This window comes from Sciurus carolinensis, chromosome 6 (genome assembly GCF_902686445.1).
Source record: "Sciurus carolinensis chromosome 6, mSciCar1.2, whole genome shotgun sequence".
NCBI classification, from domain to species: domain Eukaryota; kingdom Metazoa; phylum Chordata; class Mammalia; order Rodentia; family Sciuridae; genus Sciurus; species Sciurus carolinensis.
Genome location: NC_062218.1, coordinates 103,889,904 through 103,906,356, shown reverse-complemented (window position 1 = coordinate 103,906,356; position 16,453 = coordinate 103,889,904). Strand labels below are relative to the sequence as shown.

General features: G+C 44.4%; 1 protein-coding gene across 4 annotated transcripts in view; it reads left to right on the top strand.

The window, feature by feature from the left end:
• Positions 1 to 15,501: 15,501 nt before the first annotated feature.
• Positions 15,502 to 16,453, top strand: part of Prelid2 (PRELI domain containing 2) — a 73,307-nt gene continuing 72,355 nt past the window's right edge. For all 4 annotated transcript variants that reach the window (XM_047554684.1, XM_047554683.1, XM_047554685.1 and 1 more), the window contains exon 1: positions 15,502 to 15,651. In XM_047554684.1, the coding sequence (XP_047410640.1) occupies positions 15,577 to 15,651 (75 nt within the window). In that variant the 5' untranslated portion in view covers positions 15,502 to 15,576. The remainder of the gene's footprint in view (positions 15,652 to 16,453) is intronic.

Here is a 16,453-nt window from a genome sequence, read left to right as displayed (position 1 = left end):
TGTTAGTTGATTTCAGAAGACTCAATTCAAGCCTTGAGAGAGAAATTTGAACTTACTTACCAGATCATGTCTCTTCCCTGCTCAAAACTCTCTATAGCTTTCACACAGATAAAGCCAACTAGAAGAACCTGTGACCTAGGTCCTTGTTTTCTGACATTATCTCCCAGGACTTTATTCGAGTCACATTGGTGTCTTCAGTTTTCTTTTTTCTTTCTTTATTTTTGGTACTGGTGATTGAACCTAGGGGCATGTTACCACCAAGCTATATCCCTAGTCCTTTTTATTTTTTATTTTGAAGAAAGGGTCTCACTAAATTTGCTGAGGCTGGCCTTGAACTTGTGATCCTCTTGTCTTAGTGAATCTCCTTGAGTAACTAGGATTACAGGTGTGCATCATCATGCTCGGCTCTTCAAACAAACAGCAGGGGAATGTCTGTCTCAGGGTTTTTGAATTTGCCATTCTCTCTGCCCAGAGTAATCATTTCGAGATATGAGCATGACTTGCTCCTTTCTTTTTTCAAATTTTCTGCTTAAATGTCACCTGAGAGGGAGGTCTTCTTTGGCTCTATTCTAAAAATTTAACACTATGCCTCTCCCTGTCACTGCTAATTATCCTTATTTTTTTAATCCTTATTTTTTTTCCCTCAGCAACCATACTTACTTACCATGATAGGTATTTTACATATTTATTTTTCTAGGCATTGGACTTCAACAGATCTTCTAAGGTCTCTGTGACTTGTTGGATGATCCAATGATCTGCTTGCTCCTTGTCATAAAATATTTCCTTTCTGCTCAATTGAAGCTCTTGAACTTTCTTTAAGTCTATTATCAATTGCTTTGAAGATGCCATCAGAAGCCTACCAAGAAGACCAGATGGTTACTCAGCTGAGTTCTACCAGACCTTCAAAGAAGAACTTACCCCAGCATTCCTCAGAGTATTCCACGAAACAGCAAAGGAGGGATCCAAACTCATTCTGTGAAGCTAATATCACCCTACTATCAAAACCAGACAAAGACACAGCAAGGAAAAAAACCTCAGACCAATATCCCTGATGAGCATAGATGCAAAAATTCTCAATAGAATACTGGCAAAATGTATATGACAACATCAAAAACAGAGTATACCATAATCAAGTGGTGTCCTTTCCGGGGATGCAAGGTTGATTCAACATACCGGAATTAATAAACATCACTCGTCACATCAACAGACTTACAGACAAGAATCACATGATTATTTCAATAGACTATCTCAATAGAAAAAGCATTTGACAAAAGTCAGCATCCATTCATGCTCAAAACACTAGAAAAACTGGGGATAGTAGCAACATACCTCAACATTGTAAAAACTATATACACTAAACCTAAGGCCAACATCATAAGGAGAAAAATTGAACACATTCCCTCTAAAAACTGGAACAAGACAAGGATGGCCCTCTTTCAATTCTCCTATTCAACATAGTCCTTGAAATCCTAGCCAGAGCAATTAGAAGAAAGAAATTAAAGGAATATGAATTGGAAAAGAAGAGCTCAAACTATCCCTGTTTGCCAACAACATGGTTCTATATTTATAAGGCTCAAAAAGCTCTACTAGAAAGCATCTAGAGCTCATAAATGAATTCAACAAAGTAGCAGGGTATAAAATAAACACCAATAAATCAATTGCATTGCTATACACCAATGATGTATCAAGTGAAAGATATCTATAATGAAAACTACAGAACATAAAGAAAGAATTGAAGACCTCGGAAAGTAGAAAGATCTCCCATGTTCTTGGATAGGCACAATTAATATTATCAAAATGACCATATTACCCAAAGCGTTGTATAGATTTAATGCAATTCTTATTAATATTCCAATAACATTCTTTTTTTAAATTTACTTTTATTGTAAACAAATGGGATACATGTTGTTTCTGTTTGTACATGGAGTAACAGCATACCATTTGCATAATCATACATTTACATAGGGTAATGATGTTTGATTCATTCTGTTATTTTTTCCAATAACATTCTTCATAGAAATAGAAAAGGAAGTCATGAAATTCATTTGGAAAAACAAGAGGCCCAGAATAGCAAAGCAAACCTCAGCAAGAAAAGTGAAGCAGGAGGCATCACAATACCAGACCTTAAATAATACTGCAGAGTTATAGGAACAAAAACAGCATGATATTGGCACCAAATCAGACATGAAGACCAATGGTATAGAATAGAAGACACAGAGAGAATCCCACATAAATACAGTTATCTCATACTAGACAAAGGCACCATAAACATATATTGCAGAAAAGATAGGATCTTTAGCACATGGTACTGGGAAACTGGAATCTATATGTAACAAAATGAAGTTAGATCCCTATCTCTTATCCTGCACTAAACTGAACTTAAAGTGGAGCAAGGACCTACGCATTAGACTAGAAACCCTGTGCCTACTAGAAGAAGTAGTCCCAGATCTCCATCATGTTGGCTTAGGAACTGAATTCCTCAATGAGACTCCTAAAGCACAAGAAGTAAAATCAAGAATCAATAAATGGTATGGTATCAAACTGAGAAGCTTCTTCACAGCAAAGGAAATAGTCACTGTGAAGAGAGAGCCTATAGAATGGGAATGTCACCTGCACCTCAGATAGATTATTAATCTCCAAGATATTCAAAGAACTCAAAAAACTTAACACCAAAAAAAAAAAAAAAAAAAAAAAAAGAAAAGAAAGAAAGAAAGAAACCAACAAATGGGCAAAGGAACTGGAACTGAACAAGCACTTCACAGAAGAAGAAATATGAATGGTCAAAACAAAATATGAAAAATGCTCAACATCACTAGCAATTAGAGAAATGCAAATTAAAATTACACTGAGATTCCATCTCACTCCAGTCAGAATGGCAATTATAAAGGAAACAAGTAACAATAAATGTTGGCTAGGATGTGGGGAGTAAGGTACTCTCATACATTGCTGGTGGAGTTGCAAATTGTTGCAACCACTCTGGAAAGCAGTATGGAGATTCCTCAGAAAACTTGGAACGACCATTTGACCCAGTTATCCCACTCATTGGCATATACCCAAAGGACTTAAAATCAGCATACTACAGTGATGCAGCCACATCAATGTTTATAGCAGCTCAACTCACAATAGCCAAGCTATGGAAACAACCTAGGTGTCCTTCAACAGGTGAGTGGATAAACAAAATGTTGTATATATATACAATGGATATTACTCATTGTCAGGGACTAAGAAGTTCTCATTCTGAGAACATTCTGACCTTTACAATAAGCAGCAGCGCCCCTCCCCCACTCCTGGCTAATAATTCTGACAGTATGGCGCCTATGGCGCCCACGGCTTCTCTTCCGAGAACCTCACCTTCCCACCGGCGCGAACTTGCAGCCTATCAGGAGCCCAATAGAAGAACACAGCCAACCAGCCTGCACCTCGTCATACCCCTCATTCCCTCTGCATAAATACCCGTGAGAACAATAAAAATTTGCAGCTTGATAAGAATTCCTGTCTTGCTGCCACTCCCTGTGTCTCTTGTCCCTTTCATTCCTTCTCTCTTAGGTTTGCCGTCCTGCGTTGATGTCCCGCGGGCCGGGACAACTTATCCATTAAGAAGAATGAAATTATGGCATTTGCTGGTAAATGGATGGAACTGGAGAATATCATGCTAAGTGAAATAAGTCAATCCCCCAAAATCAAAGTCTGAATGTTATCTCTGATATGTGATGCTAATCCAAAATAAGGGAGGGTGGGAAGGGGAAGAATAGAAGTCCACAGGATTAGACAAAGGGGAACGAAGGGAAGGAGGGTGGAGGGGAATAGGAAGGACAGCAGAATCAAGGACATAATTTTCCTAGCCTTGCATTTGAATACAGAACCAGGGCAGCTCCACATTGTCTACAACCATGCACAAATATGATCCTCATTAGAATAATATTCTCTATGGATGTATACATTCTACTGTCATGTATAGCTAAAAAGAACAAATAAACAAATATACAATGTTTACTTTAAGATAATACATTGTACCTAAGCACTGTTGCTATAAGATAGTTATGAAACAATAATATAATGCACGAAAGTAAAAAAAAAAAAGTCTATTATTAATTTCTTCCTTTAGTGGGGAAAGAGAAGTCAGGTTCAAGGATGCCATAAGCCTTACTCATCCTCATTGAAATTTGCAGATTTTGCTTTGTTCTCCCTGTGAATTCCTATGTTGTGCCCTGGTTCCAGTAAGTATATCCCTGTTATTGCCCTGGCCTGAGTGTTTAGCCAAAGTCTGAAACCTCAGGTTGCTAGAAGGGAGTTTAAAGAAACTCGGGCAAGGAGGCAGGAATGATCTTGTTTGAGGTCATTACCTATGCTAAAGACATTCATAAGTGTATTTACTGTGTACTATGTGCCGGGTATTAAGTACTGGTTAGATCAGAGTGACTAACGCACTGTTTTGGGATCCCATTCTTGAGAATCTCACAGTCTAGTGGAAAGTTTTCATATACAAGCAGATTTTTTTAAGACTGGATAGAAAGAATCTATGATAGATGGTTAGGATGGCAGAAGAGGGAACTGACTCACCAGGAAAGTGAGAAAAGCATAAAGAGGAAAGCGCAAGGCAAGAGTCAGGACGGATGCCCCCTGTCCACTCAATCTCCCAGGACTTATAAGAATCATTCATTCATTCTAAAATGTATTGGATGTCTACTGTGTTCAGATCACTGTGCCTCACTTTTTTTGATACAAAAGATATTTGGTATCTTATGAAATTTCTTTCAAAATATTTCTTTGAAAATATTTTGTATCTTGAAGACCAAATACGGTCATGAGCTTCTAAAGTTGGCCAGCAAATTTCTCAACTAGAGTCCCTGACCCATTAAGTCACCCAATGGTAAAGGTAACTGGTTCCATGTCAGGGACCAAGAAGTTCTTATTCTGAGAACATTCTGATCTTTACAATAAGCAGCAGCGCCCCTCCCTTCCCGCCGGCGCAAACTTCACCTTCCCGGCGGCGCGAACCTCACCTCCCGGCCGGCGCGAATTTGCACCCTATCAGGAACCCAGCAGAAGAACACAGCCAACCAGCCTGCACCTTGTCACACCCCTCCTTCCCTCAGTATAAATACCCCTGTGTGAACAATAAAAATTTGCAGCTTGATCAGAATTCCTGTCTTGCTGCCTCTCCCTGCGTCTCTTGTCCCTTCATTCCTTCTCTCTCAGGTTTGCGGTCCCGTGTTGATGTCCCGCGGGTCGGGACAGTTGGCGCCCAACGTGGTCGATTGGAAACTTTGAGAAGCGGAACGCTGCCCTCCGGGGAAGACTTGGCCAAGCAGGATTCGGGATCGCCCTGGTAGACGCAACCGGGAGTCAGATCCAGGAGGAGAGTGAGGTCAGCGCAAGGTAAGTGACGTACCATGGGACAAGCAGTCTCGTCACATGATTTGTTTCTGACGGGTCTCGAGGAGGCCCTCAAGACTCGGGGAGCGCGTGTTAAGAAAAAGGATTTAAGATTATTCTTTTCATACATAGAGGATTTGTGTCCTTGGTTTCCCCTCGAGGGATCGATTGATGGTAAAAGGTGGCTCAGAGTAGGAGACTGCCTCAAAGATTATTATGAGACTTTTGGTCCTCAAAAGGTGCCCGTCACTGTCTTTTCTTATTGGAATTTAATTAATGAGATTCTTAAAAGTTCACCCTTTGACAGTGGTACTTTAAAACTTGTAAAGATTGGGGAGCAGGCAATGCAATCTACCTCTCGCCCCCCATCGGCATGCCCTTCGGTTAGTATTCAAATGCCCCCTGCTCAGGCTTCTCAGGACCCTGGGACCCTCCCAGACCCTGGGAACCTCCCAGACCCCACCTTACCAAAGGAGTCCCCTAAAAATCCCCCTAAGATTTATCCGGTTTTAAATCCCCATGATGAGTTGACCCCAGAGGATGAGGCCACCCTGGAGGAGGCAGTGGCTCAACACCATTTTCCAGACCTGCCACCTCTTACAAATCCACTTCCCACTTATACACCCCCTGCCTTTCGTGCTCCGGTCCCTCAGGGACCTACTGCCCCCCCAGACATTTTTTCCCCGCTTCCCTTGCCTAATCTAACCCCTTTACGCGAGTCTCTCCAACATAGGCGGGAACAAATCCAACTTTTAAAAGAACTAAAAGCCCTTGATGCCGAGCTTCGCTCACTGGCCTTGGGCACGGAGTTAACACAAACTGGCCCAAAACCCCTTAATACTCGTAAGGTGAAGCCACGTGGTCAGCCTGTTCTTGCCTTTCCAGTCACTCGCAGTCAAGCAGATCAGCCCCCCCAAACTGAAGCAGAGAATTTAGAAGGAAGTTAGGAAGAGGAACCAGGGGAGGAACAAGAGGTAGAACCAGAGAGGGAACAAGAGGAGGACCAGGAATCAGGGGATGAGGAGGAGCCCACCTCTGGACAGAGTGGAGCCCTTGGTTCTTATAAAAGGCTGAGCCTCCGCTTTCTTGAAAGACTTAAAAAGGCTTGTACACAGTATGGCCCCACTGCACCTTATACACTGGCCTTGCTAGAGAACCATAGTACACAGTGGCTCACCCCTAATGATTGGAAATTTTTGGCCCGAGCCACCCTCAGTGCAGGTGACTTCCTGTTGTGGAACGCAGACTTTAGGGAATACTGTCGGGAAACTGCCCAAAAAAATTCAACCAAGGCTTCCTCTAAATCCTGGACCTATTAAATTAGTGGGTAATGCGCCATTTGATACCAACCCTAAACAGGCGCGCTTTCCTACTGGGCTCCTAGCGCAGGTTCAAACTGCTGGTTTGCATGCTTGGAGACGGCTCCCTCAAAAGGGCTCGGCCACCACCTCCCTAGCAAAAATTCATCAGGGTCCAGACGAGCCTTATAGTGACTTTGTTGCCCGGCTTAATCTAACTGCGGAGCGCCTACTTGGACCAAGTGAAAATGAGAGCTCCTTTGTAAAATATCTTGCCTTTGAAAATGCCAACCCAATATGTCAAGATGTTCTTCGGCCCCACAAAGATAAAGGGGACCTTTCTGACTTCATTAGGCTGTGTGCCGGGGTAGGAACAGCCCATGCCATGGGTCTCGCCATTGGTGCCGCCTTCACCAAGGCCCTTCACCACCCTGGCCCACGTACTTGCTTTACTTGCAAACAACCTGGCCATTTTGCGCGAGACTGCCCAACAGGGAAACTGGGTCAAGGACCCATATCTCCTCAAACAGGGGCTAAACCACCTCCGCTCACCCTTTGCCCTAAATGTGGTAAAGGTCGCCACTGGGCCAAGGAGTGTAGATCCAAGACCAATGCCCTTGGACAGCCTATTCCCTCTAACTTCTCGGGAAACTCCTCTCGGGGCCAGCCCCTGGCCCCGACCACCCCCAGAGCAAACCCAGGGGCAATAAGGTTTGTTCCCTCTCAGACTCCCAACCCAATCCAGGCTCCCTGTCCTTCTCCACAATCACCTCCCTCCAACGTGCTACCCCAGGCAGCGCAGGATTGGACCTCTGTGCCTCCACCGATACAATATTAGACTCTATGCAAGGACCTCAAATAATACCCACTGGGGTTGTAGGCCCCCCTCCACCTCATATGTGTGCTCTTATTCTTGGGAGAGCTCCTACCACCTTACAAGGTGTTCAGGTCTTCCCTGGCATTATTGATGATGATTACACTGGAGAAATTAAAATACTGGCCACAGCTGTTAACGGAGTAGCTGCCATCCCTGCAGGAACAAAAATTGCACAATTAATACTCCTTCCCCTCAATTCAGGAAATTCACCAGGAAACACAGCCTCTTTAGGTTCCTCTGATGTGTATTGGGTCCAACCTATCTCCCACAAAAGACCCACTCTTACCTTATTTATTGAAGGAAAGAAATTCCGAGGGATCCTAGATACTGGTGCGGATGCCACAGTTATTTCTCAAAAATATTGGCCATCAGAATGGCCCCTCACCTCATCACTAACTGACCTTAAAGGAATAGGGCAATCAAGAAACCCCTTAGTTAGCTCCAGGGTGCTTAATTGGACTGACACAAAAGATAACACAGGGAATAAAGGAACCGTTACCCCCTTTGTTGTTCCTGATCTCCCTGTCAACCTTTGGGGACGAGACATTCTAAGCCAAATGAAAGTTATTCTTGCTAGTCCCGACTCTTTAGTCACTCATCAAATGCTTCGTATGGGCTTTATCCCTGGTACAGGCCTTGGGAGGCTAGGACAAGGACAGGTTGAGCCTGTACAGCCCATACAAAAAACAGACAAATTTGGACTTGGGTATGTGGATTTTTAGTGTCGGTCCCTGACCCTCCTGTACCCCATGCAGACAAAATTATTTGGGAAACTCAAACTCCTGTGTGGGTGGATCAGTGGCCCCTTACCCAAGAAAAATTAGAGGCTGCCTCTATGTTAGTACAGGAACAGTTGACAGCCGGCCATGTGGAACCCTCAACCTCACCCTGGAATACTCCTATTTTTGTTATTAAGAAGAAATCAGGCAAATGGCGCCTTTTACAGGATTTGCGCGCTATCAATAAGGTTATGCGCCCGATGGGGGCACTACAGCCAGGCATCCCTACACCGGTAGCTATTCCTAGGGACTATTATAAAATGGTCATCGACTTAAAAGATTGCTTTTTTACTATTCCTTTACATCCTGATGACAGACCCTATTTTGCTTTCAGCCTCCCCCGCATCAATTTTCAGGGCCCTATGCAAAGATTTCAATGGAAGGTCCTTCCCCAGGGTATGGCTAACAGCCCTAGTCTTTGCCAAAAATATGTTGCTCAAGCAGTAGACCCTGTGAGAGAGCGGTGGCCACAAGTTTATATATTACATTATATGGATGATTTGTTAATTGCTGCACCTAATACCTATGATCTTAATAATTGTTATTTGGATCTCTATAAAGCCCTTACTGCCTTGGGGCTTCAGATAGCCCCTGATAAGGTTCAAACACAGGACCCCTACACCTACTTGGGCCTCAAACTTCAAACTAATCAAATTCAAATCCCTAATATACAATTGCGTGTGGACCATCTCCACACTCTTAACGATTTCCAAAAACTACTAGGGGATATCCAATGGCTAAGACCATATTTAAAACTGCCCACCTATGTGCTTTTGCCTCTTAATAATATTTTAAGGGGAGATTCTGACCCTTCTTCTCCTCGAGAGCTTACTCCCGAGGCACGGCAAGCATTAATTCAAGTCACAGAAGCCATCGCTCAACAATTTGTTACACAAATATCTTATAACCTTCCTTTGGTTTTGGTTATATTACATACCCCTCATACACCCACGGGACTATTCTGGCAGCGGGATCCACATTTTAAAAATAAGGGTTGCCCCTTGCTCTGGGTTCATTTGCCCGCCACATCCTCTAAAGTTATTGCTGTCTATCCTGCTCAGGTAGCTTCTATCATTATTAAAGGTCGCTTGCTTTCTCGACAACATTTTGGCAAAGACCCTGATAGCATTCTGATTCCATACACTAAGGATCAAACCCAATTTTTGCTACAGACGAGGGATGAATGGGGTATTGCTCTATCAGGCTTTTTGGGAATAATCGATAACCACCTTCCCAATGACCCCCTTTTGCATTTTGCTCAGTTACATCCATTTATTTTTCCTCGGGTTACTCGGAAGGCTCCTATTCCACAAGCCCTTACTGTTTTTACAGATGGCTCCAGCAATGGCCGTGCAGCCTTTGTTGTTGATAATCAGCCCACCACCTTTGACACTGCCTATCCATCAGCACAGCTTGTAGAATTGTTTGCTATAACACAAGTCTTTATGACATTTTTTGATAAACCTATTAATATTTATACAGACAGTGCTTACATTGCCCATTCTGTGCCCCTATTGGAGATTTCACCCGCCATTAAGGCTTCCTCCAACGCAGCCTTTTTGTTTAACCAGCTTCAACGACTAATTCAGGCTAGAAAACATCCATTTTTCTTAGGACACATTAGAGCACATTCTGATCTTCCCGGTCCCCTATCACGGGGTAATGATCAGGCTGATGCAGCCACTCGGTCCCTTTTCCCAGTTCTTATTGGATCCATCCGAGAGGCCACAGATTTACACAAACTTCACCACTTAAATTCTCAGAGCCTTCGGCTACTTTGTAAAATTACCAGGCAACAAGCAAGGGAAATTGTAAAAGCGTGTCCTGCTTGCGTTGTCTCCCTTCCTATTCAACATCTGGGTGTTAACCCTCGAGGATTACTGCCCAATCAGATTTGGCAGATGGATGTTACTCACTTTCCTGAATTTGGGAAAACAAAGTACATACATGTTTCCATAGATACCTTTAGTGGCTTTATTTTTGCATCACCGCATTGCGGAGAAGCTACCAAGGATGTCATTTCTCATTCTTGTCTCAGCCTTTTCCATAATGGGAAAGCCAGCACATATTAAGACAGATAATGGCCCTGCATATACCAGTACCAAGTTCAAACAGTTTTGTGCCACTCTTCAAATCTCTCATACTACTGGAATTCCATATAACCCTCAAGGTCAAGGCATTGTGGAACGTGCACACCTCACCTTAAAAACCTGGCTTACCCGCCTTAAGGCCTCTTCCCTTGCATTTACCACTCCCAGGGATCGCCTTAATCATGCATTATTTGCTCTTAACTTTCTTACCCTAGACAATGAAGGACATTCGACCGCAGACAGACATTGGCATCCCTCTTCTAGTTCTGCTCGCCCATCTGTTATGTGGCGCGATCCTTTAACAAATAAATGGAAAGGCCCAGATCCCGTCCTCATTTGGGGACGAGGCTCAGCTTGTATTTTAGATCAAGAACAAGCAGCCCCAAGATGGTTACCAGAACGCCTGGTCAAACAGGTCAATGATTTACCACAACCCAGGGACGGAAACCTTCCCCCTGAGGATGAATCTTCCTCTCTTATAGATGCAGCTAACAATCTATGCGAAAAATCCCCTGAATGACAGACCCTGTTCTTGCACAACCTCTACAGCAGTGGCCTCAGGTACTGCTGGTTTGGGGGTCTCTCTTACTCAATATACAAAATTATCCAGACAATTGATTTCTGATGTACAGATACTCTCAAGCACCATACAAGATCTTCAAGATCAGGTGGATTCCTTAGCAGAAGTGGTCCTACAAAATAGGAGAGGTTTAGACCTTCTAACTGCCGAACAGGGAGGCATTTGTCTGTCTTTGCAGGAAAAATGCTGTTTCTATGCCAACAAGTCAGGAATTGTTAAGGACAAGATCAAACAGCTGCAGGAAGACTCAGAAAAACGCCGACAAGCACTGGCTGATAATCCACTATGGACTGGATTCAGTGGACTCCTTCCCTATCTTCTTCCCTTCTTAGGTCCCCTCCTTTGCTTGCTGCTTATTGTATCTATAGGTCCTTTGATATTCAACAAGATCATGGCTTTTCTTAAAGCTCATATTGAGGCTATACAGGTGAAACCTATTCAGGTTCATTACCATCGACTGGAGATGATGGATCGTGATGATGATCTTAAAAGACCATCACCCCTGTGAGCTGAACTGGACAGCCAATGACGGGTAAGATTCGTGAGAGCTCATACCAACCTAAGACAGGAAATGAGGGCTAGAGCCTCATTATCCAATGACGGGTAAGGATGCTGCTCTGCCACGGACAACCTAAGACAGGCGCAGTTCCCGAGGGATTGTCACTCCAGCTCTGTACCTGTTCGGGCAAGCCGCGCCCCCGCCTCAGCGCATAGCCTCTATCACCCCCTTAAAATATGGTTATCGAAAAATGGTCAATAATTTTATATAAGAAAGGGGGAAATGTCAGGGACCAAGAAGTTCTTATTCTGAGAACATTCTGATCTTTACAATAAGCAGCAGCGCCCCTCCCTTCCCGCCGGCGCAAACTTCACCTTCCCGGCGGCGCGAATTTGCACCCTATCAGGAACCCAGCAGAAGAACACAGCCAACCAGCCTGCACCTTGTCACACCCCTCCTTCCCTCAGTATAAATACCCCTGTGTGAACAATAAAAATTTGCAGCTTGATCAGAATTCCTGTCTTGCTGCCTCTCCCTGCGTCTCTTGTCCCTTCATTCCTTCTCTCTCAGGTTTGCGGTCCCGTGTTGATGTCCCGCGGGTCGGGACAGTTCCATAATCCTTTCCTCTCCCTCAGGAGATATGCACAGCAAGTAAGATTACCACTGAACAAACTGACTTTGATTCAAAGCCACAGGCCTTTGCTGTTAAGCCTGGCAAGTATTTCTCCTTTAGAGTGCCCTGATGTCCTTGGAATGGGCAGGTGGCATCTGTTCTTAGACACGTCATTCAGCCAACCAGCTCCGAGTAGTGCCAACAAGTTCTGGGTTCCCTAACCTTTCAGGACACAACCTTGGCCTTTTGTGGTCACTTGATCAGAAGTTGGTGAGCAGATGCCCAAGGACACATTCTGGAAGAAATTGGTGGTCAGAGTGGAGTGGAGACAATGGCCCTGGGCTTGACTCTCAGCTACTTTCTGGTAACAGGGGCAGCTGTAAGATTCTGTAGGCAAGAAGAGGAATTCCCTCGTCTTCTGAAGGTCTGCCAAAATGAGAGGACAACAGGAAGATTAAAGGGAGGAAAGGCCTGCAGCTTTATTAAGTGCAAAAAGGGAAATTGCCAAAGTTGATTACTTGCTAGTTCAATATGTTTAAGAAGCTTATGTACGACTTTTCCATGGGAGAGGGGGAGAATGATAAATCAGTTTTTAGGAGAACAGTAAATGATATCAACGGGTTAGGAGAAACATAATGGCTTGGGTCAAGGTCCCCTGGGCCCACAGTACAGCCAATGGATTGTGAATATTCTTTGGAATATTAAATTGGGGCTGAAATAGAAGACATTGTGTGACAAGTCTGTTCAACTCAGCACTACAAAAAAAGAAAAAAAAAAAAAAGTCTATCCAGGTGTGCTGAAAGACCTACAGACTTCAATCTTTCTTCCTGCTCTGTGAGTACACATAATGAAAGTTCACAGATCATTTCTTCTTTGGTGTGTCCAAACTTTAAGCAGATAAGGGAACTTTGCAGAAAGTCTCTCTTTGCCCTTGTGGGAAAAGAAGCAAGACAAGATTAGAGGGACCTTGATTCTGAACCTGCTTTTAAGAACTTTTAAATTTCTTTAGGTTAAATTGCTCAGGCCTTGTGTGGTGGTGTGTGCCTGTAATCCCAGTGTCTCTGGGCTGAGGCAGAAGGATTGCAAGTTTGAGGCCAGGCTCTGCAATTTAGTGAGGCCCTAAGAAACTTAGCAAGACACTTCTCAAAATGAAAAATTACAAAGGGCTGGGGATGTGACTAAGTGATGAAGAGTCCCTGGGTTCAATCTCTAGTACCTAAATAAATACATAAACCAATAAATCTCTCAGTATGGCTGGCCATGGTGGTGCACACCTAACATTCCTGTGACTTGGGAGATAGGAGAATCACAAGTTTGAAGTTAGCCTCAGCAAATTAATGAGACCCTGTCTTACAAAGTGAAAAAGATTAGGGATGTAGTTCAGTAGTAAAGTGCCTCTGGCTTAAATCCCCAGTACCAAAAACAAAAACAAAAACAAAACAACAACAACAAAAAAAAAAACCATAAAAACAAACTCAGTATGTCAAAAAGTGCCATAAAGTTGAATTATTCTGAGCCCAACAATACTCTAAACTCCTACAAGCTATAATTAAATATTAAATTATGTAAACTTATAATTATAATATTTAAAAACTCATTCCTTCCTAATTATGTTATTGTATTTTCCCATTATCTGCATTCTTGTGTTTCTTTGTGTCTATCATATGTGAATGGTGGAAATACTATATAATGGTGCACTATGCACTTCTCTTTCCCACAGAGACATCATGTTGGTGACATGATAGGAGTATTTATGCCACAATAATTGATAATCCTCAGAAATCAGGCCTTTTTTTTTTTTTCACTACTGGGATTTGAACCTAGGACATGTTAAGCAAGTGGTCTCCCAACAAACTACCTCCCTAAACCTATTTTTATTTATTTATTTATTTAGACACAGTCTCACCAAGTTGTGCTGAGGCTGGCCTTGAACTTTGATCCTCCGGAGCTGCTGGGATTCCAGGCATGTGCCACCACTCTGGGCTTGGCTTGAGTTTTAAAGGGGAACCGTTGGTGAAGCATCGGTCAGCCTCCCCCTGGATATGGTGGACAAGTTGAGAGACTGTCGCTACTCTAAGTGCCTACAGTTCACCTACGGGAATAAGAGGGAAGGCAGGGCATTTTGGACAAGTTAGTGAGGAAATGTTTCCTACTTACTAAGCGAAAAAGAAAGCGGTAACCACAGAAACCTAAGGTGGGGAAAGGAGGTAGGAGGTCTGAGGTGGGAGTAGCACAGGAGAGTAAGCAGATCAGAAAAATTCCGAGTTTTAGTAGAACGCTGGTCTAGGACATGGAGAGGCCCCGTGAGATTAGTGATTATGAATTTAAAGAGGGGCCTGTCCCAGGAGGTATATAGTTTCCTGCAGCTTTTTTCTTTTGCCTGGGTGAGCATTATGAGGAAACTTCCTCAAGGCTAGGGTTTCGTCAGACTAATACGAATAACTATGGCAGGGGCCAATGTAGAAGTTACCACCTCAGAGGCCTTCCGTGTTCAGCCCAGCACAAATCATGTCCTCTGCCCTGTAGCCATCATCCTCTTTATTTTTCTACCTTGTTGACTGCGTGTTAAATCATCTGACGTATTCATTCCCCACGGTAGCAGGAATTGTATTTAAGTCATCGCTGAATGTGGTGTCGATTACAATGGTTGGCACATAGTAGGTGCTCAGAAATATGTTGAAGAACTTACTGAATAAATGGATCAGCTTGCTTATTCTAGTAACATCTGTTCCTTGGGGTAAAAAATCTTTTCATACCTTTTTACTCCTTGCTCCAGGGTGTTTCACCTTTAGTGAGCAAAGGAACTTCCCGACAGTGTTGGATACACAAGCCAGGTTATTTCCTAGACACTCCTGGGAGATTTGGGCAATTTTACAGCACGAGAAGCCAAACCCATGCCTCAGGCAGCTGGCCGGTCTGTCCTGCGAGCAATGCAATTGCTGGCCTTTGTCCACCAGACTCAGCAACTTCGAGGAGGAGGGTTATAGGATCACCCTTAAAGTTTAAGGGAGGGTAGTTTAGTATTTCTTCTTCTTCTCATCTTTTAAGTGTTGTCAACAGCGGTTTAAGTTTGTTCTGCGACTTCAGGCGGTGATGACATAAAAGCACAATCCCAAAGTCCAAGGTTTCCAGGGTGTGGTGTGGTGTGGTGGCTCGCGGGGCCTGGGAGGGGCCGGGACCGCCTGGCGCCGCCGGGCAGATACCGCGCAGCCCTGGGAGCCCCGGGCGCGCTCCCGTGGCTCTCGGTTCCCCAGCGCGCCCCCGCCGCCTGCCACCTACATAGGGCGCTGGCGGAAGGGGACATGGGCGCGACCTAGTGTCTGTTTCTCCGAATGGTCAATAAAGTTTGCAAAGTTTGAAAAAGCAGAGGAAAGTCCACGCCCCTGGCCGCCTGGGCGTGGGCGCCTGGGCCCCGGCAGCGCTCCCGCGGCTCTGCGCTCGCGGAGGCGTGGTCCGTGGCGGTGATGGGGGTCACGGTGGACGTGCACCAGGTGTACAAGTACCCCTTCGAGCAGGTGGTCGCCAGCTTCCTCCGAAAGGTACCAGCCCCCTCTGGCCCGCGCCGTCCCCGCTGCGGGCTGCCTGTTGCGCTCCCTCCTAGGTCCTCTGTCCCCGCGCGAATCCGACCCACGGCCGAACCACCTCTCTCTCCCGCGCCAGTGTTGCTTTGGGGACGTGCGGGGCGAGGGAGGGGGCGAATTTCCTCGAAGGCTCCCGGGCTAGGATGAGAGAAGAGGCGCCGTGCAGGGCATCACGTCCACAGCCCGCCCAGTTGAAGGGAGCAGCTTTGGGCAGAGCTTCACTCGATCAACTGACTTGTGGATCTTTCTAGTTCATCACTAACCCCTTAAAGGCTGTTGGAGGCTGTTGAAGCCATTGTCCTGACGTACTCAGCATTATCATTCTACTACCTCAACGCTTTCTCTTTTAACATCGGTGGGGCTTTGAGCTTATCACTTACCCTCTCTGAGCCATGGTTTTGTAATCTGTAAAATGGGGAAAATGTAAAATGGTTTCAATGCATATGGTTGTTGTGAGAATCCAAACGAGATTATTAATGTGGAATGTTTATCACAGCGACTGTTTATTCATAAGGGCTCCAAAATATTACTGTTTGTACTATTGCAATTGTGAACCCTATTCAAAAATAGGGTTCTCTGGCCCTCTTTCATCCCAAGGGCTGTTCCTAGGACTGTGACTGGTGTTAACAGCAACATGGGAAATTTCTTTGAAAAACTGAAAGCACCCCAGCCTTGGAGTGGACTGCAGACTGGTTCTACCTTCAGTTAGTTCTCTGTTGACCTTGGCCAGAGTTCTTCTCCCCAGGACTTAGTATCTGCA